Source organism: Myotis daubentonii, chromosome 1, assembly GCF_963259705.1.
Source record: "Myotis daubentonii chromosome 1, mMyoDau2.1, whole genome shotgun sequence".
In the NCBI taxonomy this organism is placed as follows: domain Eukaryota; kingdom Metazoa; phylum Chordata; class Mammalia; order Chiroptera; family Vespertilionidae; genus Myotis; species Myotis daubentonii.
In genome coordinates this window covers 8,919,048-8,942,520 of record NC_081840.1, presented here as the reverse complement: position 1 = coordinate 8,942,520, position 23,473 = coordinate 8,919,048, and the positions used below count along the sequence as shown (strand labels likewise).

General features: G+C 37.5%; 1 protein-coding gene across 4 annotated transcripts in view; it reads left to right on the top strand.

Moving 5' to 3' along the window:
- Positions 1-23,473, top strand: part of TRIP11 (thyroid hormone receptor interactor 11) — a 74,569-nt gene that overhangs the window by 16,424 nt on the left and 34,672 nt on the right. For 3 of the 4 annotated variants that reach the window (XM_059687928.1, XM_059687919.1, XM_059687939.1), the window contains exons 5-15: positions 1,348-1,416; positions 2,809-2,974; positions 4,325-4,690; positions 8,481-8,521; positions 9,574-9,657; positions 10,225-10,437; positions 11,262-14,279; positions 15,879-16,019; positions 16,613-16,806; positions 20,480-20,643; positions 21,758-21,861. In XM_059687928.1, coding sequence (XP_059543911.1) covers positions 1,348-1,416; positions 2,809-2,974; positions 4,325-4,690; positions 8,481-8,521; positions 9,574-9,657; positions 10,225-10,437; positions 11,262-14,279; positions 15,879-16,019; positions 16,613-16,806; positions 20,480-20,643; positions 21,758-21,861 — 4,560 coding nt within the window. Of the gene's footprint in view, positions 1-1,347; positions 1,417-2,155; positions 2,285-2,808; positions 2,975-4,324; positions 4,691-8,480; positions 8,522-9,573; positions 9,658-10,224; positions 10,438-11,261; positions 14,280-15,878; positions 16,020-16,612; positions 16,807-20,479; positions 20,644-21,757; positions 21,862-23,473 lie in introns of those variants that run through there. The other variant, XM_059687947.1, reaches the window with a different exon arrangement.

The following is a 23,473-nucleotide window of genomic DNA, read 5'->3' as shown; positions in this document are numbered from 1 at the left end:
ATGTCGGAGGGCCGGTTTTGGCCCAACAGTGGAACAACTGTTTGCTATAACATGCACTGACTAGCAAGAGGCAGACACTCAATGCAGGAGCTACCCCTGATGGTCAGTGCACTCCCACAGGGGGAGCACTGCTCAGCCAGAAGCCAGGCTCATGGCTGGCGAGTGCAGTGGTGGTGGCGGGAGCCTCTCCCACTTCCAAGGCAGTGCTAAGGATGTTCAACTGATGGCTTAGGCCCCTGTGGGGAGCGAGCCTAAGCAATCGGTTGGACATCCCCTGAGGGCTCCCGGACTACGAGAGGGCACAGGCTGGGCTGAGGGATCCCCCACCCCCACCAGTGCACGAATTTCATGCACCAGACCTTTAATCCTTAATAGGTATGTGAGTATTTATTATGTTTTACAGATGAGCAAAGTAAAAGTTTAAGTAATATACCCACTGTCACAGTGATTAAGTTGTGATTCAAATACATATCTTTCTACTCCAACCCTAAGTTCTATTATACTGTGTTCCTTCTTAAAAAATGATTTTTAGAGAGGGAGGAAGGGGGAGAGAGAGACATTGATCAGCTGCTTCCTGCACACTCCCTACCAGGGACTGAGCCCACAACCTGGGTATTTGCCCTGACTAAGAATCGAACCGGCAACCTTTCGGTGCACAGGATGACACCAACCAACTGAGCCATGCCAGCCAGGGGCTCTGTGTTCACTATTTTATCCAGAGAGCAACTTTTGGTTCCTTAACACACTCTATAGTAAATGTTAATAGAGGTAAATGAACAAGCTTTGAATAAGAAGAATCCAAAAGTTATTTTATTTACTTGTCAAACCAAAGGTTATTCTATACTGGAGTAGAAGTCTTCTGGATGAAATCCTTTTAAAATATTTTTATTGTTATTATTAGCATTCATTTTAGAAATTACCTTTTAGGACACTGATATAAAGTTGGACAAACTTCTAAAGAATGAGTAAATGACTAGCTCTGCTCATCTGCCAGAAATTTGCATTGGTTTTGCAAAAATAGAAAGGTCCTTTTGCCTTTGTGGTAAAAAGTTATATAGAGACTTTTTAATACATATTTTGTTAAATAAGTAGAATATTCTGTGGTGTTTTTCTTATTTTGTAAAACTGTAGTCTCCCCTATTAACATACTTGTGAAGGTATCTTTTTACTTATTGTGTATTACTCACTATTGGACTAGGTTTCTTAAAAGATGCTTGGCATTTTAAAATCAGAATTTGTCTTGGAAATGCCCCATTTTTTAAAAGTATCTTTTAATAAAGTTAGCCTGTGACTTTCTTTTTTATAAGAATATCAATGTAATTTTCGAAATCTGTTTTTCTGATCTAGATTTCTAAAGCACAAGGATCAAACAGCTCTGATCAAAGTGAAATTTGCAAACTGCAAAATATCATTAAGGTAAGGCAGATTGTTGGAACAGTGGCTATTATACATTTAAAATTTGCTTATGAAAATCATAAGCCTAAATTAATAAAAGTTGTAAAAGTAACTACAGATTAGGGTATTTATTTCTTTTTACCATTTTATATCTTTTTTAGTCTTTATGACAAGTAAGGTATATCTCCAAAGTCATTTTTTTTGAACATTTATTTATTAGGTAGTTTATATTCTGTGTCTCTGTTTTCTATTGTATTTCATAAAATGGTCTTTATTAAAATAGAATTCTAAGGTTGCTGAAGTTTCAAGGTTTAGGGTTAAAGGATATTGATAAAATAAAATGCTAATGTTATTCATTACAAATAATTATTTTCTCTTAATGATAGAATTTTGCTAGTTTGATCAGTTTTGGGTTTTATTATTATTACGGTACTAGTGTGGTGGGTTCCTCAGTCAAACCTGTGTTTGAATCCAGGCTCTACTATTACAAGCTGTGCTTCTCTGGGCAACTTCTGTTTTGTTATCGTAAAGTAGATGTCATCATAATACCTCGTTTGTAGAATTATTTTGAAGTATAAATGTAAAGCTCCTTGCCTAGTGCTGGCACATAAGTACATAGGAATAAAGTATACCTTCACTTGTCTTCTCAGAAAATAGAAGCTAATTTATAGATTAGGATTCTTCATTACAAGCAGCAAAACTCATCTCTGGCTAAGTAAAGCAAAAGAGTATTGATTGATTGATTGATTGGATTGCTTGATTGGAGGGACCCTGGGTTGTTTGTTCACGGGATTGAAGGAAGAGTTGAGCATTTTGGCCTCAGAAAAGACAGGAATGGAGACAGCATCGAGGATCTAAGTAGTGAGACACAGTGGACAGACAATTCAAGGTGCAGCTATCATAATACTTCTGGTTTAAGCAATTTCCCTCTTTGAGGGACTCAGCCCAAGATCTAGTTTCCTAGCAGAGAGAGTGGTGGTCTCAACTTGGGTAGCAAGTCAACTTGGTTGACCGTTTGGGAGTCCCAGCAAGACTGGAAGGAAAAACTGAACGGGAGGATGGAGTAATAGGACAATAGTCACACATTAGCTAGAAGTTTGACACTGATATTGGTGGAATGTCATTAACAGAAGTTCATGGTCATTGATGCTAAGGAAAAAAGATATTTTGCTTCAGTTTTTTCTTATTGGTATTCCCTCATTAAAAGTAGAAAAACTGTTTTTAAGGCTCAAGAGAGGAAAGGGTGGCTGGAGTCTCTGAATTGTCCAAATGTTGGGCCTGTGTTTAAATTTTTTTCAGCTTTAGCACTTTCAGAGAATTATTTATAATAATACAGACTTTTGGGCAAAAATGAAATAGCTTAGATAAGTTCATTGATTATTAAAGTGGTTAACTTTGTTTTTATTTTTTAAGGAACTTAAACAGAACCGAAGTCAGGAAATTGATGATCATCAACATGAAATGTCAGTATTACAGAATGCACATCAACAGAAATTGGCAGAAATAACTCGTCGGCATCGAGAAGAGTTAAGTGAATATGAAGAACGAATTGAAGAACTGGAAAATCTGTTACAACAAGGTTATTAATTTCATTAATGTAACATATTAGCTGGCATAATTAAATGACAAGCCTAGCACTGTAAGATCAGGATACTGATGTAAAGTTGGACAAAGTCCTAAAGAATGAGTAAATGACTAATTCTGCTCATCTGCCAGAAATTTGCACTGGCACTCCTATTGTCATGGTTCTGCAAAAATGGAAAGGCCCTTTGCCTTTGTGGCAAAAGTTATAATACAGAGACTCTTGCATTGTTTGGTATATTTCACTTTCAAATTCAGATACATAGACTTTTTAGTATTTGACTCAAATAATATCTTTCCTCAACTATTTTTTATTTATTTATTTATTTCCTCAACTATTTTTAAATGCTTTGCTTATTGTAGTTACTTAACTTCTTTTAGACTAGATTTCTTTAGAACATTTTTAGATTTACAACAAAATTGAGAAGAAGGTACAGAGATTTCCCTTATAGTCTCTGCCTCTACCCCTACCCCCACCCCCATTTATATTCTCTACTATCAACTTCACTCAGAAGGATGACACTTTTTTTTTTTACCAAGGATAAAACTACATTGACACATCATAATTGCCCAAAATCCGTAATTTACTTTAGGGTTCATTCTTGGTGGTGTACATTTTATGGATTTGGACAAATGCATAATGACACGTATCCATCATTGTAATGTCATACAAAATATTTTCACTGCCCTAAAAATCTGCCTATTCATCCTTCTCTTTATCCCCTGCAATTGATCTCTTTATTGCCACCATAGTTTTGTCTATTCCAGAATTGTTATTACAGTTGGAATCGTATAGCCTTTTCAGATTGTCTTCTTTCACTTAGTAATATACTTTTAAGTTTCCTCCATGTTTTTCATGGTTTGATAACTCATTTCTTTTTAGCACTGAAAAATATTCCATGCAGTTTATTAATCCATTCGCCTACTGAATGACATTTTGATTGTTTCCAAGTTTGGGCAATTATGAATAAAGCTGCTATAAACATCCTTTTTGGGGTTGTTATGTGGATATAGTTTTCCGCTTCTTTGGGTAAATACCTGAGTATGATTGCTGGATCATATGACAGGAGTATGCTTGTTTTATAAGAAACCACTAAACAGTCCTTCAGAGGAGCTATACCATTTTACATTCCATAAGCAATGAATGAGAGTTCCTATGCTCCACATCCTCACCAGCATTTGTTGGTGCTAGTGTTTTGGATTTTGACTTAATAGTAGTGTAGTGTTATATCATTATTTTAACTTTTCAAGCCTTCCAAATTCTGAAGTTTATAAAATCTTAGTTGTATATAGCAAGTTATTTAACTATTGGTACATTTGTTGTCCTTGACTTATGTTTATGTTCCAGGTGGCTCAGGAATTGCAGTAACTGATTACCCTAAAATCCATGAGATGCAAAGAACTATTCAAGTTCTACAAACTGAAAAAGTAGAGTCTACAAAAAAAGTGGAAGAACTTGAGGATCAGATAAAAGATATAAGTAGAAAATTATTGTCTTCAGAAAATGACAGAGAAGTTTTGAGGAAGGAACAAGAACGACTAAACGTGGAAAACAGGCAAATAAGTAAAGAATGTGAAAACTTGAAACTGGAATGTAGTAAATTGCAGCCTTATGCTATGAAGCAGAGTGACACTGTGAAGGAAGGGGAAAGCATTCTTCCACAGAGCACATCACTGGAAGAAGAGGTGTTCAGACTACAGCAAGCACTGTCTGGTATAAAATGTTTGGAACTTACTCCTGATTGGTTCTTCATTGCATACTAGCTGTTTTTAGAGACAACTAGCTCTTTGTATAACTGGGTACTTTGTGGAAGTGAAATATTTATGGAAATGACTGGAATTTGAATAGAATTGTTTGGTTTAGATTCAGTGTCATAATACATCACAAATAGGAATTTTCTACTAAAAAGGGTTAAGTGTTGGTTAGGTGTCTCTTAACCTCTCTTCCTCATCTTTTAAGTATTTATGTGTAACTCACTGATTTAGGAGGCCATGTACATTTCTGAGAAATGTTTATATAGACATTTGTTGGGAGTAGAAATGGGCCTATTTCTGTTAATTTGTAAAGAACCAAATATTTCCTATAACTCATTAGGGCTCAAACCCTCCAGTTATGGAATTCAGCCTACCTTCTTCAAAATCTTGTGTTACCTTTCAAAATGATCTCCTGAATCTAAGCAAACCTGAGAATGATAGGAGCCATAGATCTTCCATAGTTGTCCATACTTAAGGTGATATTTAGTTACCATACCAGTGTTCTGTTACAAAAAATAAGTATTAAATGAATTAGGCCAAGCAGCGGTACTCATTCATGCCAGAAAAATGGAACAGGAGCTCTTTAGCTGAAAAGATACATCTTATTTTCCACTGTGTCCTCGTCTCACAATAAACTATATGAACTCATTCATTCTTGTTCTGGAGGTTTCTAGCCCTTGTGTGTTTGTGAGTACCCATGAATTCCTGACCTGGAGGGCCAAGTTTATAAATTTGAATTTAAGTTAGGTTCAAAGTAAAATCTCCATGTCCTCTCTTCTTTTCCTACCTTGGTAATTGCTAGTGTTTATCAGTCTCCCAAAACAGAACATTTGAAGTTATTCCTTAGAAAGTTTGTAGGTTCTTAGTACTTTATCTTCCCAGATGAGCTGTAGGGTTTCTCATAGGTACTTTAGTCCTCGGAGCTGCCATGAAGGCAGAGGGAAAGCTGTGCAAGTTGGATTTTGGACTTCTTTCTCATTTGACTTCAAAGTAGCACAGCTCTTTTCAAAATAAATGTATTTAATGTATTGGGTGACCCATATGAGTTTACTTGCTTTAAAAACAAATTTATTGGCTTAGGCCTTCCCCTTTTTCCATTTCCACTGCCACTGAATAACATCAGCCAATCATGATTTTTTTTTTTTTTTTTGGGCACAGTTAACTTTCATAGTCCCTGAACGAAGTAGGATAGCATACTGGTTAAGAACACAACAGAGTTGGAATCCAACTCCATTACTAACTAGCTGACCTTGGATAAGTTAATCTCTCTATGTTTTGTTTTTTTCATCTACATGGTTGCGGTAATATTATCTTCTTTATAGTTGCAGTAGTAATGACGATTTTATGACTTACTAGCTGCAAAGTTCTCTTTAGAATAGTGTCTAGCCTACAGTAAGTTTTATAAAAGTGTTAGCTGTTATTAGTCTCTGGGCTTCATTATCCCCTCTTCATATAATTCTTTTTTTCCTTCTTTTTTTTTTTTTTTGCTAAACAAAACTTCTATTGAGAGAAAAGAGTACCAAGAGGCTGTCTTCAAGAGGTTCTTGAGCCTCAGCCCTCAGGATGTGGGGTCCCTGGGCCGGTGATCTATTAGGAAAGAACTAGAATGAGGTTCCATGGCCAGGCTACCATGTGTTGCTCAGATACCATGCTGAGCTGCAGATCCTGGGCCCCTGTTTCTAGGTTAAGGCCTACCCGTGGACTCACAGGCAAGGTCTGCAGTCCCCACAGTTTTGTCTTCAGAGGTGGCCTCATGGGGCAGGTTATGTATTTGCTGGCAGAGCCACAGGACAGATGTGCTTGGTAGCATCACCGCTTGGTGTCCGTCTTAGCACTACTTGGAGCAGATCCACATGGCAGCAGGCTGCTGATGCTACCAGGTAGATGAGGACATCACTAAGCTCCTCTTGAAGGGCTTGCACTGAAAGCTCTGCGGGCTCCTCCACTTCCCCAACCCAGGCCAGGAGGTTCCGAGGCTGGTGGAACTGGTCTGTCTCTTACAGCAGCAAACTCTGCATGGAGGCAGTCCATGTTCTTGAGCATGGGCTCCAGCTGAAGCTGAAGGGGCCAGCAGCATTGGTGCCCTCCCCCCATGTCCCCACGCTTCTCCGCTCCCACAGTGGACATGGCACCCACTGCGCTGCAGCCCGGACTGCTCTGTAACCCTGTGCCCAGCCTGGAGCCTGCGTCAACATTGCAGCCAGAATGGTTTTTCAGAAATGCAAAGCAGGTTACATTCCTGATGAGTACTTTGTGGCTCCCTGTGAAACTTCTTTTTTCTTTTTTTTTTTAATATATTTTATTGATTTTTTTACAGAGAGGAAGGGAGAGGGATAGAGAGTTAGAAACATTGATGAGAGAGAACCACCGATCAGCTGCCTCCTGCACACCCCCTACTGGGGATGTGCCTGCAACCAGGGGATGTGCCTGCAACCAAGGTACATGCCCTTGACCGGAATCGAACCTGGGACCCTCCAGTTCGCAGGCCGATGCTCTATCCACTGAGCCAAACCAGTTAGGGCCCCTGTGAAACTTCTTGATCAGACAAGTAATATCTTAATGATCTTTTTTTTTTATAATATATATTTATTGATTTCAGAGAGGGAGGGAGAGGGAGAGAGAGAAGAAACATGAATGATGAGAGAGAATCATTGATTGGCTGCCTCCTGCACGCCCCCTACTGGGGATCGAGCCCACAACCCAGGCATGTGCCCTTGGCTGGAATCGAACCTGGGACCCTCCAGTCCGTAGGCTGACGCTCTATCCACTGAGCCAAACCGGCTGGGGCTGAACTTTTTATATGGCTCCTTAAGCTGGCAATGTTGTCTCTTAGCTCTGTTGCCTTTGCATTTACTGCTTTCTCTGTGTAATCTCTCTCTTTTCACTCATTCTTCTTTGCATATTAAGATTCAACACAGGTATTATGTTCACTCTGAGGCACTAGCGCAGCTGCTTCCCTGGCCCCACGTGTCACCCCACCCCACCCCGTCCTTCGGGTTTAGGAGTTTGCCCTCTGGCCCAATAGCACCTTGTGCTCCCTGTATCACACCGTACTGTAATCACGCGCTTACTTTCCTTCCCCTCTGAATTGTAAGCTGCTTGAGAGCAAGCAAGGACTACATTTTTCCATTTTGTGGTCTAGCAGCTGACCTCATAGTAAATGTTCAGTTTTTCCTGTATGAACATTGAATGAATTACTTCAGCTGAACTCATGGTATTCTGCATTTGTGTTCTAAAACCCCTTCTGTTTATGGATCTATCCGGAATACCAGATTGGATGGTCTTTTTATTAGTAGTCATGTCTAAGTCACTTTAGAGAATTGATAGATTATGTATTGTTGTATAAATATACATTTGTGTTTTAAGCCCTCCCCCTTCCTTGGTTTTAGTCCTTATACTATTTACTGTTACACAAACTAATCAACTCATTTTGAAATAGTTGTTACTGTTTTTATCAAGGCAATAAATATGATTCACTCAGAATACAATTATAATTCTTATATTGTTTCATAGAATTGGATTTTAACATAGTTTATACCTTGCATTTATAATATGACTTCTTTGGAATAGTCAAAATAGAAATAAAAAATAACAAACATACATTTTACCCAAGAACTCTCAGGGCTTGCTAATTGTGCTTATAAATATACTTTATTTTAATTGGGTTTCATTTCTGAGTTTAATTTTAGGAGGGAATTATGAAGTTATTTTAAAGAATTCTAATGTCAGATTCATTGTTGTTTTTACAGATGCTGAAAGTGAAATAACGAGACTGAGTCATTTAAACCAGGTAAACTCATTTTGAGAGAGAAAGCTTTTGGCATTGGTTTACCCAGAAAAACCGTTACAGTTGCTTATTTTGTGTGTGTTTTTAAATATATTTTTATTGATATCAGAGAGGAAGGGAGAGGGAGAGAGAGAGAGAAAAAAACATCAGTGATGAGAGAGAATCATTGATTGGCCTACTTCTGCATACCCCTGACTGGGGATCAAGCCCACAACCTGGGCATGTGCCCTGACCAGGAATCCAACCATAATCTCCTGGTTCATAGGTCAATGCTCAACCACTGAGCCACACTATCCAGGCTGTTGTGGTGGTGTTGTTTTTTATAAATTCATGTGAACTTATCATAGGAACTTTTATATTGGGAATTTTATGTTTGCTGATTAACAACAAACTTTTTGCATTATAAATTAACAATTTTAAAAGTTCCATAATTGAAAAATGCAAGTATATCTCTTTGAATATTAATTAGACAAATGTTATATTTGTAGAGACAGTGGAAGCAGATCCTCTACCAAAATGAGAAATGCATTTTGGTTTCCCTTTATGATATTTAGGGAGTTGTTTCTTTTTCTCATGATTACAGGTTATTTTGTAAATGTATTTGTATATTTTTTCAAATATAATAAAGAGCCCTAACCGGTTTGGCTCAGTGGATAAAGCGTCGGCCTGCGGACTGAAGGGTCCCAGGTTCGATTCCAGTCAAGGGCATGTACCTTGGTTGCGGGCACATCCCCAGTAGGGGGTGTGCAGGAGGCAGCTGATCGATGTTTCTCTCTCATTGATGTTTCTGACTCTCTATCCCTTCCTCTTCCTCTATGTAAAAAATCAATAAAATATATATATTTTAAAAAATATATATATATAATAAAGAAATCCTCTCTGCAAATGTCTGTTAAATGAGTGATGGGCTTTTTAGATGGTCCGGTGTTGCATGCTTATAATTTTTATGCCACTTAAGAAATGCAGAGTACAAATACCCAATTGTATATCTTGCCTGTTTTCTTATAAACTCGAAATTTCCTATCATCTGAAAACTGTTTTTAACATGTTTACAGGATAATCTCACTGAAGACAATCTGGAACTTAAAATGCGTGTCCAAGTTTTAGAAAAAGAGAATTCATTATTGAGTCAAGAAAAGGTAGGTGCAATAAAAATGGGGGCAGAATTAAAAGGTGTGTATATTACATATCGATCACAGCTAAGAGCCAGTTTTTATCAAAATGAGTGTTTAGTTCTTGAGAGTCCTGAGGGTAAAGCTGATCTCATCGGTGCTTGTCAGGCCAGGTTGAAGTACTGGGCAAGGTTCAGAGTATGAGCCTGGCCAGAGTTTCTGTTTAGAGATAAACCAGTAGGCATACAGATAGGAGCAGAAAAGAAAGGTAAAGGTTCTTTGGTTTCAGATGAAGTCCTGACAGCAACATACACACAGGTGGGTCGGGAGCCTGGAGTGGCATACTATAGTAACTATACGTACTGCTTATATGCCCCAGAATGTGTCTAGTGTGGTGGACAGGAATTTTTTAGTGGTGAGGGGCAAAGAGGGACATTGCCAATGGTAGAAATAGGGTCTCTTGTGTGTATTGGTAGCAAGGATAGAGTAAGATTTTGTAATGTTATGTTGGGTTTTGTTTATATTTTTAATCTTTCAGTGTCTCTTCTTCCAATTGATAGTATGTGTTGTGATTTTCCCCTTTTATCATTTAAGGAAGAACTTCACATATCACTTTTAAAATTAAACAATGAATATGAAGAAATTAAAAGTACAACTGTGAGAGACATGGATTTGGATTCAAAATTACATGACTTAAGACTTAATTTGGAGGCAAAGGAACAAGAACTCAATCAGAGTATTACTGAAAAGGAAGTACTGATAGCTGAGTTAGAAGAACTGGATAAGCAGAACCAAGAAGCTACAAAGGTAATAAGTACCATATTAAAGACAGTGTGGTAGCACGTTCTAGCCAGTAGACCGAACACTGGATTAACAAGCAAGGTGATTGGTGTGATTTAATTTTGTGTTTTAATTAATATTTTAGTTTATTGATGCTCTAGTCATAGAGGTTGGCGGACTTTTTCTGTAAAGTGTTAGTAAATATTTTTGGCTCTGCAAACCATATAGTCTCAGTTGCATCTGCTCAACTCTGTTGTCATAATATGTAAACAAGTGAGCCTGACTCTGTTCCAATTAAAACTTTATTTATGAAAACAGGTGGCAGGTCTGATTTGCCCATTGGCTGCTAGTTTGTTGATTCCTGCACAGTGTTTAAAGTTGAAAATAAACAACACATATCTTTTACCTTCTTTAGTTTTAAATTCTAATTTCTAAAATGATAAAATAATTTGCTATAAAATATTAGTAATTTTGTGGGGTTTTTTAAAAAAAGAGTTTTAAGAAGGATTAGAGCCTGGCCCGGATCGCTCAGTGGTTGAGCATCGACCTATGAACCAGGGAGATCACGGTTTGATTCCCAGTCTGGGCACATGCCCAGGTTGTAGGCTCTATCCCCAGTGAGGGGCGTGCAGGAGGCAGCTAATCAATGATTCTCTCTCATCATTGATGTTTCTATCGGTCTTTCCTTCTCCCTTCCTCTCTCTGAAATCAATCAAAACATTTTTTTAAAAAGGATTAGAAATAACTGAGAATTATTATTCTATTGTATATGACATTTTATAAAATTTCCTTTTGGTACTAAAATGAGAATGTTTTAAAGTTAATATGCAAATTATTATTATTTTTTGCAGCACATGATTTTGATAAAAGATCAGCTATCAAAGCAGCAAAATGAGGGAGATAGCATCATCAATAAACTTAAAATAGATCTAAATGATGAAAAAAAGAGAGTTCATCAACTTGAAGATGATAAAATGAACATTACTAAAGAGTTAGAGATGCAGAAAGAAAAGTTAATTCAAAGTGAACTGGTCCTAAATGACTTGCATTTAACCAAGCAGGAGCTAGAGGATAAAATAGAAGATTTAGTAGATCAACTAAATAAATCACAAAACAATAATTTAAATATCCAGAAGGAGAACTTTGAGCTTAAGGAACATATTAAACAAAAGGAGGAGGAACTTTCTAGAGTCAGGTGTGAATTAACTCAGCCTCTTAATCAAGACTCTAACAGCAGTTTTAAGGATGACTTACTTAAAGAAAGAGAAGCTGACATCAGAAACTTAAAGCAAAATCTTTCAGAAGTAGAACAGCTCAATGAAAATTTAAAGAAAGTTTCTTTTGATCTCAAAATGGAAAATGAAAAGTTGGTTTTAGCATGTAAAGATTTAAGACATCAGTTGGAAGAATCTATTGCTGGTAACAATCAGATTTCTCTGGAAAAAAACACAATTTTGGAGACTCTAAAAACGGAAAAAGGACAGTTAGAAGCAGAATTGTGTCGGGCTGAAAAGAGGCTGTTGGAAGAAGCAAACAAGTATGAGCAGACCATTGAAGAACTGTCAAATGCACGGAACTTGAGTGCCTCTGCTTTACAGCTGGAACATGAGCGTTTAATTAAGCTCAGTCAAGAGAAAGACTTGGAAATAGCAGAGCTCAAAAAGAATATTGAGCAGATAGACATTGATCATACAGAGACTAAGAACATTTTGTCATCTAGTTTAGAAGAGAGAAAGCAATTAACACAACTTATAAATGAGAAAGAAGTTTTTATTGAAAGACTTAAAGACAGAAGTTCAGAGCTCCAGGAGGAGTTAGATAAATATACTGAAGCCTTCAGAAAAAATAAAAATTTGAAGCAAACCATAGAGGAGAAAGACAGACATCTTGGATCCATGAAAGAAGAAAACAATCACCTAAAAGAAGAACTGGAACGGCTCCGGGAACAGCAGAGTCGAGCTGCACCTGTGGCTGAGCCTAAAACCCTTGACTGTATTACAGAACTAGAATCTGAGGTATCTCAACTGAATATTATAAAGGATAACCTTGAAGAGGAAATAAAACACCACCGAAAGATAATTGAAGATCAAAACCAGAGTAAAATGCAACTACTTCAGTCTTTACAGGAACATAAGAAGGAAATGGATGAGTTTAAATACCAACATGAGCAAATGAATGTCACGCACACCCAGCTCTTATTAGAGAAAGATGAGAAAATTAAAACTTTGCAAAAAACAATTGAAGAAATCAAAACCCAGTTGCATGAAGAAAGGCAGGGTATTCAAACAGAGAATTCTAATATTTTTCAAGAGACAAAAGTTCAGAGCCTTAACATAGAAAACGGAAGTGAAAAGCATGATTTATCTAAGGCTGAAACCGAAAGGTTAGTAAAAGGAATAAAGGAACGGGAATTAGAGATTAAACTTCTAAATGAAAAGAATCTATCTTTAACTAAACAGATTGATCAGCTGTCCAAGGATGAGGTTGGAAAGCTAACTCGGATTATCCAGCAGAAAGATTTGGAGATTCAGGCTCTCCACGCTAGAGTTTCTTCCGTTTCCTACAATCAGGATATTGTTTACCTTCAACAGCAGCTGCAGGCCTTTGCTATGGAAAGAGAACAAGTATTAGCTGTTTTGAATGAGAAGACTAGGGAAAATAGCCAACTAAAAACAGAATATCACAAAATGATGGATATAGTTGCTGCCAAAGAAGCAGCCCTCCTTAAGCTGCAAGATGAAAATAAGAAAATGTCCACTCAGTTTGAAGGTGCTGGCCAAGAAATGTTTCGAGAAACTGTTCAGAATTTATCTCGTATCATTCGAGAAAAAGACATTGAAATAGATGCATTAAGTCAGAAATGTCAGACCTTATTAACAGTTTTACAAACATCCAGCACCAGTGATGAGGTTGGAGGTGTTAATAGTAATCAGTTTGAGGAGCTTCTACAGGAACGCGATAAGTTAAAACAACAAGTAAAGAAAATGGAAGAGTGGAAACAGCAGGTGATGACCACAGTACAGAATATGCAACACGAATCAGCTCAGCTTCAGGAAGAACTTCATCAGCTTCAGGCGCAAGTGCTGGTTGACAGTGATAACAATTCGAAGTTACAAGTGGACTATACTGGCCTGATCCAAAGCTATGAGCAGAATGAAACCAAACTCAAAATTTTTGGGCACGAATTAGCACAAGTTCAGCATAGCATAGGGCAGCTTTGCAACACCAAAGATCTCCTTTTAGGAAAACTTGATATTATCTCACCTCAGTTCTCTTCTGGATCATCTCTTACCTCCCAGTCTGCAGAGTCTCTTAAAACAACTAAGTCTGAAACATTAAGTGAAGCTTCTCAGCACGAGATAGATGAGCTAAGAAAGTTGCTGCAGGAAAAAGATGCAGCAATTAGAACTCTCCAGGAAAATAATCACAGACTCTCTAATTCAATTGCTGCCACCTCAGAGCTAGAAAAAAAAGAACACGAACAAACGGATTCAGAAATTAAACAGCTAAAGGAGAAACAAGATGTTTTGCAAAAGTCACTTAAAGAGAAAGACCTCTTAATTAAAGCGAAAAGTGATCAGTTACTTTCTGTAAATGAAAATTTCACAAACAAGGTGAATGAAAATGAACTTTTAAGGCAGGCAGTAACAAACCTGAAGGAGAGAACATTAAGTTTAGAAATGGACATTTGTAAATTAAAAGAGGAAAATGAAAAAATAATAGAAAAAACCAGGGAAAAGGAAACAGAATATCAAGCCTTACAAGAGACTAACATGAAGTTTTCTATGATGCTGCAAGAAAAAGAGTTTGAGTGCCACTCAATGAAGGAGAAGGCTCTTGCTTTTGAGCAGCTACTGAAAGAAAAAGAGGTATGTCCTGAATGGGGTATTACATACAGAGGGAAGTTCGGGTGGAGGAGATTTTTAATGTTACTCCATTGATAGGATCTTTGAAGGGGAATATGAATTTGTTCACTTAGAAATACTTATTTCAAGGTTTCGTGTTTCATTCTAAACAAATATTCTTCAGAGGCATCTGGAAGTTTCTCCCACAAATGACTAGGTATTTCCAAATATTTTTTTATATTGGGTTAATCTTTTAGAGCCTGTTAAGTAGGAAAGGTTTAGTAATAATATTTTTCTTCAGAAAATAGAAATGTGTTACAAGAGTATTTTAAGTCAGTGCAACATAACCAAATTTTAGGCATATTTCAGTAGCTGCTAGTAATGTTAACATTTCAGAGGTTTTTATATGTGATGAGAAGTTCTGTGAAATACATGCTCCATCTTTGACAATCTGCAATAGGTTATACATTTTACCTCGTAACACAGTAAGCACTTGTGTGTGTGTGTGTGTGTGTGTGTGTGTGTGTGTGTGTGTGTGTGTAAAACAGAAGTTTCAGGAATTAGAAATTACCCTTACTATATATGATGCTGTATTTAAAAAAGTTTGACATGCTTGCATTAAATTGGTTATTATGAATCAATCATGACCTAGGATTTGAAAAATGTTAGCCATGAGTAGTGCTTTTCACATAGTAGACTCAGTCAATATTCTAATCCCAGCTTTGTCATGAACCAGTAGGTCAGGGTTCAATTCCCATCAGGGCACATGCTCATGTTGCCAGCTCAATCCCCAGCGTGGGGCCTGCAGAAGGTAGCCGATTAATGATTCTCTCTCATCATTGATGTTTCTATCTCTCTCCCTCTCCCTTTCTCTCTGAAATGAATACAAAGATATATATTAAAAATAATAATAATAAATAAAATGACTTCCCTATTTCTCCTCTGCCAGCATCTTGACACTTACTTTCTCCAGCAACAATTGTGAATGCCTGATGAATGGGGACACGCACGCGCGCGCACACATACACACACACACACATACACACACACACTTTTTTTGAGTGATTTTGGGTTTGTGAACACTGTTGTTTAGGGTAAATTTGAAGAGATTGTGTCTTTTGAGTTCTTTTTAAATATATGTAATAAACTTTTTCTTTAAGAGTCACTTTAGATTATTAGAAAAATTGCAAAGATACTTGAGTTCCCATATACCTCACACCGAATTTCCCTTATTTTTAATCTTACATTACTATGGTACACTTGTAACAACCAGTGAACTAATATTGATACATTACTATTAGCTAAAGTTCACACTTTAGCGGGCTGGAGGGAGTTAATGGGAGATAAAAGAGACATATGTAATACTTTGAACAATAAAGATTTTAAAAAATAAAGATCACACTTTATTTGAATTTCCTTAACTTTTAACAAATGCCCTCTCCTGTTTGAGGATGCCATCTAGGGTACCACATGAGTCCTTACGCTCCTTTAGACGGACAGTTTCTCAGACTTTCCTGTTTTGATGACCTTCACATGGTTAACTATATTTTAAAATTAATTAGTGAAGAAATGTCATTCTTAAGTGTATTTTTCTTTAAAGCTAAGGTTATTTCTTTCCTAAAGGGCGAGACGGGGGAGTTAAATCAGCTTTTAAATACAGTTAAGTCAATGCAGGAGAAGACGGTTACATTTCAGCAGGAGAGAGATCAAGTCATGTTGGCCCTGAAACAGAAACAAATGGAAAACACTGCTGTGCAGAATGAGGTATTCTTTCACTTTAAAGAAACAGTGATTCAAACACCAAGTTTAATCATTAGGAGGAAAACTGTAAGGATTAGCATTTACAATGAATTTCTCTCATTGGCGATTTTTTGCTTAGTCTTGCTCTAGTGTGCTGTGGTAGAATTTTGATCTAGAATGCATTTTGCTTCAGTTTTCAAAAGTGAAAATCGTGATCTGATCATTATGTTTTACACCTGAAACTAAATTATACCTTGATATTTTTAAAATAAAAATGTGAAAACAAAGGCATATCTTGGATATAAGAAAATTCTTTTCCAGTCATAAAATATGGGAAAAATGAGATTTACTGAAAAAGTGGTCTGTGTATAATCTTTGTATAATTCCATAGTCTATCATAGCCACAGGAATGAGGTCTTACAAAAGAAATCTTCCAAATGAATATTCCGGATCATTTCAGGAGACTTTTTTCCTAGCATAAATGCATCTTGCAGTATGAGAAATTAATATACAGTTAATACACTTCAATAATTGGGGAGAAATTTGATAAGTTAGTGGCTTGTGGAGGGGGAGGGAGCATTTTATAGAAGAAAAATAAAGAAATGTCCTCTATCTAGGTTCAACATTTACGTGACAAAGAATTACGCTTAAACCAGGAACTAGAGAGATTGCGTAACCATCTTTTAGAAACAGAAGATTCTTATACCCGTGAAGCTTTGGCTGCAGAAGATAGAGAGGCTAATCTAAGAAAGAAAGTCACAGCATTGGAGGAGAAGCTAGTTTCATCCTCGAGTGCAATGGAAAATGCAAGGTAACTTTCTCCCATTTTTAGTCTTAATAGTAACACTTCTTGATTATAAGACTCAATAAGCATTTTTCATATTTTGCCTCATTTTTTTCTCACAAAATCTATTTTGTCTATTTTACAGACAAAGAAACTTAAAGAGGCTTAGTAACCTTCCTGAGGTCAGGCACAGTGTGTGGGGGTTTCATCCTGGGGTCTAACTCTTAACTAGATCTGGCATTTAAAGTGAGGTTTCTTGGAATCTTAACCATTACCTAGATAATTGAATTGCTTCTCATCATTTTAGGAGTTTAGACTTAAATCCCAACTGATTCATTTAGTTTTCAAGCTCTTAAAGGATTAATTTAATTAAATTTGTGTGATTTTATTTTTAATCAAATGATCTGAGGTTGAACAAGGTTTGGCTCTAAGAAGGAGAGAGTAAAGGAAGTAACAAGGTGAAGAATTAACCTGGGTCAGTAAGAATTAACTCTTTGTTTCTTAGAACTTTGGAATAACCGGGTCCCCATATATATATATATTTTTTTTTTTTTCTTTTCTTTTCTTTATTGATTAAGGTATTACATATGTGTCCTTATCCCCCATTGCCCTCCCATCCCCCCACTCATGCCCTCACCACTCCACTCCCTCACTCATGCCCGCACCCCCCTGGTGTCTGTGTCCATTGGTTTGGCTTGTATGCATGCATCCCAGTCCTTTGGTTGATCTCTTCCGCCTTACCCCCACCCTCCTCTACCTTCCCTCTGAGGTTTGACGGTCCGATCGATGCTTCTCTGTCTCTGGATCTGTTTTTGTTGATCAGTTTATGTTGTTCATTATATTCTACTAATGAGTGAGATCATGTTATTTTTCTCAATAAAATGTTTTGTTTTGTTTTCTTATGACAAAACATTTTATTTGTCACTTTAGGAAAACCACTTAAGCCAAAAGAACATAAAGTCACAATCCCACCCACCCTCAAATAATCTTTTTATTTTTTTGCCTTTATATGATTCTGTATGTTTGTGTACATATTATATATTTTTTAAAGCAAACTAGAGATTATATATTCATACTGTTTTATAAACTGCTTCTATTACTTAATATGAGTATCAGTACATGTTAAGCCATGTGTTTCTGCAATATCATTTATGGCTACAGAGTATACCATTATTTGGATTGCCATAATTTCTTTAAGCCAGTCATTTATTATTGGACATGTAGAGTTTCAACTTTTCAGAATTATTAAGAGTGCTATCATATCTCAAGATAGGTATTTTTGTGTTGATGACAAATTACTTTCTTGGCGTAAATTTTTAGAAATGGAAGTTTAGTTCAATGATTTTTTTTTAAAACTTTTGAAATGTACTGCCAAATAATTTTACAGAAAAATAATGTCTATTTATATTTCCATTTAGTGATATGCACATCTTTAAAAAAAATTTTTTTTAAATATGTTTTTATTGACTTTAAAGAGAGGGGAAGAAAGAGGGAGAGAGAGAGAGAAACATCCATAAGAGAGAGAAACATCTATTGGCTGCCTCTTACACTTCCCTTACTGGGGTTTGAGCCCCAGCCCAGGCACGTGCCCTGACTGGGAATCAAACCAGTGACTTTTTAGTACATGAGACAGCCCTCACCTAAATGAGCCACGCAAGCCAGGGTGATATGCACATCTTTTAACTTATTTTTTTTACCATGTATGATGCTGAAGGATATACAAGGAGATAGTAAATATATCTGTGTGCAAATAAATTGTGGGCCAGTAGAGACAATACTTCTGAGAATGAAGTCCTCCCTCACATTGTAGGGTATATTATTATGCCTTCAGGCTCAGAAGGAAAGCTTTTTTAAAATGAGATTGAGAATAATGGATGATCATTTGTGTATGTGTTTCACAAAGGGAGAAATGCCAAAACATCCTCAGACTATGAAATTGGTACTTTCCTTTAAATATTCAGGCCCTTGTTTTCTCTAATTAAAACAGTCTAGTCTCTGCCTTTTTTCATTTACCCTTCATAATTGCCAGAATAACCTTCATTGAGTAGAGCTGTGACCTTGTTACTCCTTTTTCCAAAACCATTAGCCTTATTTCTCACTATTATCTACATTACCCGAACTTTATCACTCAGTTATTCAGATACAGCTATTTTTCTATTTCTTCCTACTTTTTGTTTATATTCTCTCTTCTACTGAAAGCGGGCCTGATCCCTAACAGTATTTCTGTCCATCCCATCTGTCCTTCAAATAGCATTTTCTTCATTAACACTGTTTCTTCACCCCACTCCTCAAACCCAAAACCAAACCCTGGTGTGATAACTATTTCCTTTGAACCCGCGTAGTAATTTGTGTCTTTGATAGGGCACTTCTATCTTACTTTAGGGTACAGGTAATGTTTACCCATCTTACATTTTCTCCCACCCAATGGAATGTAAGGTTACTAAGGGTAGGAATGATGTCATTTGTTTTGTACCCTTCCCACAAGCATATATTCTCACACATAATTTAATAGATGTTCATTAAATATTTTTATATAAGTAATTCAGATCTACAATCCTACCTAACAACAGTAACATGTGGTAATCTGTTAACCTCTTGAGTGACATCCACAGCTCATTTAATCTTTACTATCTTTGAGTGATTTTCTAACCAGCAAAGTTGAATACAACTCAGGGACATTTAAGGGCAGTTGTCTCCTATTTATCAATTTACTGCTCTTTCCACAAGAGGGTGCTACTGGGTAAAGTTTCTTCAGAGTAGCTGCTCTAAATGGACTTGGATGGGCTTCTCGAGTAAGGATTTAACTGGGTATTAAAAACCCAGGAAAGACTATTGCAATATTTTGTATGTAATAATTATACATTAAGGAAGTACATCAGTGACATAAGCCTGGATAGATGCTATATAAATCTCTTAGGGAACTCTGATTTAATCACTTGGGGCAGTTGTAGGGGTTATTTAATACACACAGAAAATGATGGTAAAAGATAATTAACTAGTAATCAGAGCAGTTAATCTATGGGCTCACCTTAGGAAAGCTGTGACTTCATGATTTCACGTGTTAAAAGCATGGGGGTGTCATAGAATTCATTGCTCATTGGATTGGAAGCTGGACAAAATGCCTTCCAAGGGCCCTTAGAACTTACAATTTTATGATAAATTACATCATAGAGTTGCCTGCTGTTTATAAATTTTTCTCATGGTGACAGTTCTTGTTTACGCAATGCTGTCTTTTAAAATGATTGCCATTTAGAGTCACTTTCACAAGAAGGATAGTTAAAAACAGGGAGAACAAAGATCAGGGGCACTCTTCAAGTTTCTTTAATGCAATAAAATATAGGTCACATTCATAGAGACAGAAAGTAGAATTATGGTTGCTGGGGGAACGGGGAGTTGTTGTTTAATGGGTGTGGTGTTTTGGCTTGGTAAGATGAAAAAAGTTCTGGAGATGAATGGTGGTGATGGTTGTACAATAATGTGAATGCACTTAGTGCCACTGAACTCTACACTCAGAAAAGATTAAAATGGTAAATATTATGTATATTTTAACATAAAAAAAGTAGGAGACTTCATCTTGTTAAAGTTATCTAAATACTATGAAGTCTAATTTGCATTTACTCCACTAAAATGTACGGAAGATGTTTCATCTTGTAAAGAACCTAAATAGAAATAGTTTGACTTTTATTCTTTTTGTTTGAAGCCATCAAGCCAATTTGCAGGTAGAGTCATTGCAGGAACAATTGAATGTAGTCTCCAAGCAAAGGGATGAGACTGCCCTGCAGCTTTCTATGTCTCGGGAACAAGTAAAGCAGTATGCTCTATCACTGTCCAACCTGCAGATGGTACTAGAGCATTTCCAGCAAGGTAAGTAGTATGGTTAATCTCACACTGAAGAAAAATTATCATAGTTATGGGGAATTATGGCTTATTTCAGTGCCATTTTAGATTAGGCCTGGGGATGTGGATATCTTTGAAAGATTACCCACTCGTAGGGGGAAGATAAGTAGCCATCAACAAGTTAATTTAGACTGCTTTTATAATTAAGACTAGAGAACATGAACTATATATAGTAATTATCAAAAATTTATTTTAGTATCATGTCAGGAGCTATTAAGGTAAGTGTTGGGTAACTATAAGTGTAACAAAGAAAGGATGATCATGTGATAACAAGTGGAATACAAAGGAAGAGAGAGGCACTGGTAGAAAAGATGGTTAGGTTTTGAGATATCGGTTGGAGGTTGAATCCACTTCAAAGAGTTAATCATCAGTAACTGCTGTCCTTTGAAATATTGATGAGCCTGTTCTTAGCTCTTCATCTATACTTTGAGGTATTTATGTTTTCTAGTCCTGGTGGAAAATAATTTTTGGAGACACAATAGTGACTGGAACAGTTGGACCCTGATAACTGAATATGCTTTCTCACATCTATCTCCCATCCTCAGATTTACCCCCTTAGATCATTCTCCCATCCATTTGTTTATCCATACATTCAGTAATTATTGGCAATGAATTAACTGCTAGTGAGGGCAAGTGGGTGATTAGGGGATATGAGGCTAATGAAGCAACAAGAGTTCTAGTTTTGTGCCTAAGTCAAACTTTAAATTTGTACAGGGTTACTCATGGTTGAAATGTTGAATTTTAAATATAAGATTTCTCTAGATCTACTCTATATAATACTAAACTGAACATGTGTACAAAGTATATGGTACTGGGGCTGTAGGGAAAACTTTGCCAAAGAGGAAATATTTGGGTGGAGTTCTGGAGGGAGGGAAGAGTTTGCAAGATGGACAAGATGGAGAATCAGTTAGGCAGAGGAAACTGATCTCATTACCTTAATTCCTTTAACACTATCACTCAGGCATGTGTAATTGTTGAGACATATGAAATGTTTTTGTTGAATTCTTAAAATTTCAAGTAGTTTAAAATTCTAATTTTATCGCACAATTGCAAAATACTATGTAACTTTCTTCCTCTTTAGAGGAAAAAGCTATGTATTCTGCTGAACTAGAAAAGCACAAACAGCTTGGAGCTGAATGGAAGAAAAAGGCAGAAAATCTGGAAGGAAAACTGATGTCAGTGCAGGTTGGTTGAAATAATTTCCCTTGTAAATATTATTTTTAATGAAGCAATTTCTTATAGAATCTTTGTCTTGGAAATAATCTCTAAACAACTAATTTATTAAATATTATTTGAGTAACTAATCTGTACCCCATAGTGTGGCATAATAGTGAACAAGATACTCAGGATTTTCCTCCTGTGACTTACAGAGTAGACACAGCAAATATGAGGTGACGGGACATTTTCAGTTTTTTTGGCACAGATGAGTATTTTAGAGATCACTGAAGGGAAAAAACAACAAATTAATCTACAATTTTAACTTTATAATTTTCTCTTTTCAACAAAATATATTGAGTACTTTATTTCACATGGATTAAATTAATGTATGTTATCCCATTAGATTTTTCTTTTGCAGAGTAATCCTTTAAAATATTTTTATCTTTATTGTTATGCTATATTTCGTATATGCAAAAATCATACATAAGATATAAATAAAATGAACCTTCATGAAGAGATATGACACCAAAGTGACTTGCTTTTAGATTTAGGATAAACTTTTCTAAGTCATGAATTGACGCTGGTGGAAAATAAAATTTGTTTACCTGTCATGTTGTGCAGGCACATTAATATTCCAAATAAGTAAAGCCATATTTCCTATAAAGTTTTGAAATTATTAACTATTGAGTGGTTGTAAAATAGTATCTCACTAATAAAAGAGAAAAATGGTAATTGGCGTACGACGATACCCTTTTCATTGGCTAATCAGGGCTATATGCAAATTAACTGCCAACAAGATGGTGGTTAATTTGCATATGTAGGCACAATGCAGGGAGGAGAAAGGGAAAGCAGGAAGAAGCCCCCTGCCACTGATAGTGATCGGAAACCCAGGGGGGAGCTAAGAGCTGGGGGGCAGGGCCAAGGCGGCCCTGGGGCCGCCTTGGCCCTGCCCCCCAGCCATGATCGGAGAATCAGGCGCCTTTGCCGCCCTGGCCAGTGATAGCAGGAAGTAGGGGTGGAGGCAGCGATGGGAGCTGGACACGGTCGAAGCTGGCAGTCCCGGGAGCTAGGGGTCCCTTGCCTGGGCCTAAAGTGGAGCCCACGATCGCGGGGCCGCTGCAGCTGCGGGTCCCCACTGCCCGGGCCGGACGCCTAGGCCAGAGGCGTTAGGCCTGGGCAGGGGCGGAGCCTGCAACCGCGGGGAGCTGGGGGTCCCCTGCCCAGGCCTGACACCTCTGCCGGAGGCCTTAGGCCTGGTCAAGGGGCCGATCCGGTGATTGGTGATCGGAGGGTGATGAGGGTCAACTCCTCTGGCCGAGGCATCAGGCCTGAGCGGGGGGCTGAGCCGGGGATTGGGGGGATATGATGGTCCCCTTGCCCAGGCCTGAAGCCTGGGTCAGAGGCGTCAGGCTTGGGCGGGGGGTGGAGCAAGCGATCAGAGGGAGATGGGGGTCCCCTGCCCAGGCATGATTCCTGGGCCAGAGGCCTCAGGCCTGGGCGGGGGCCAGAGCCAGTGATCGGGGGGAGATGGGGGTCCCCTGTCCAAGCCTGACACCTCTGGCGGAGGCGTCAGGCCTGGGCAAGGGGCCGATCAGGTGATCAGAGGGTGATGGGGGTCTACGCCTCTGGCTGAGGCATC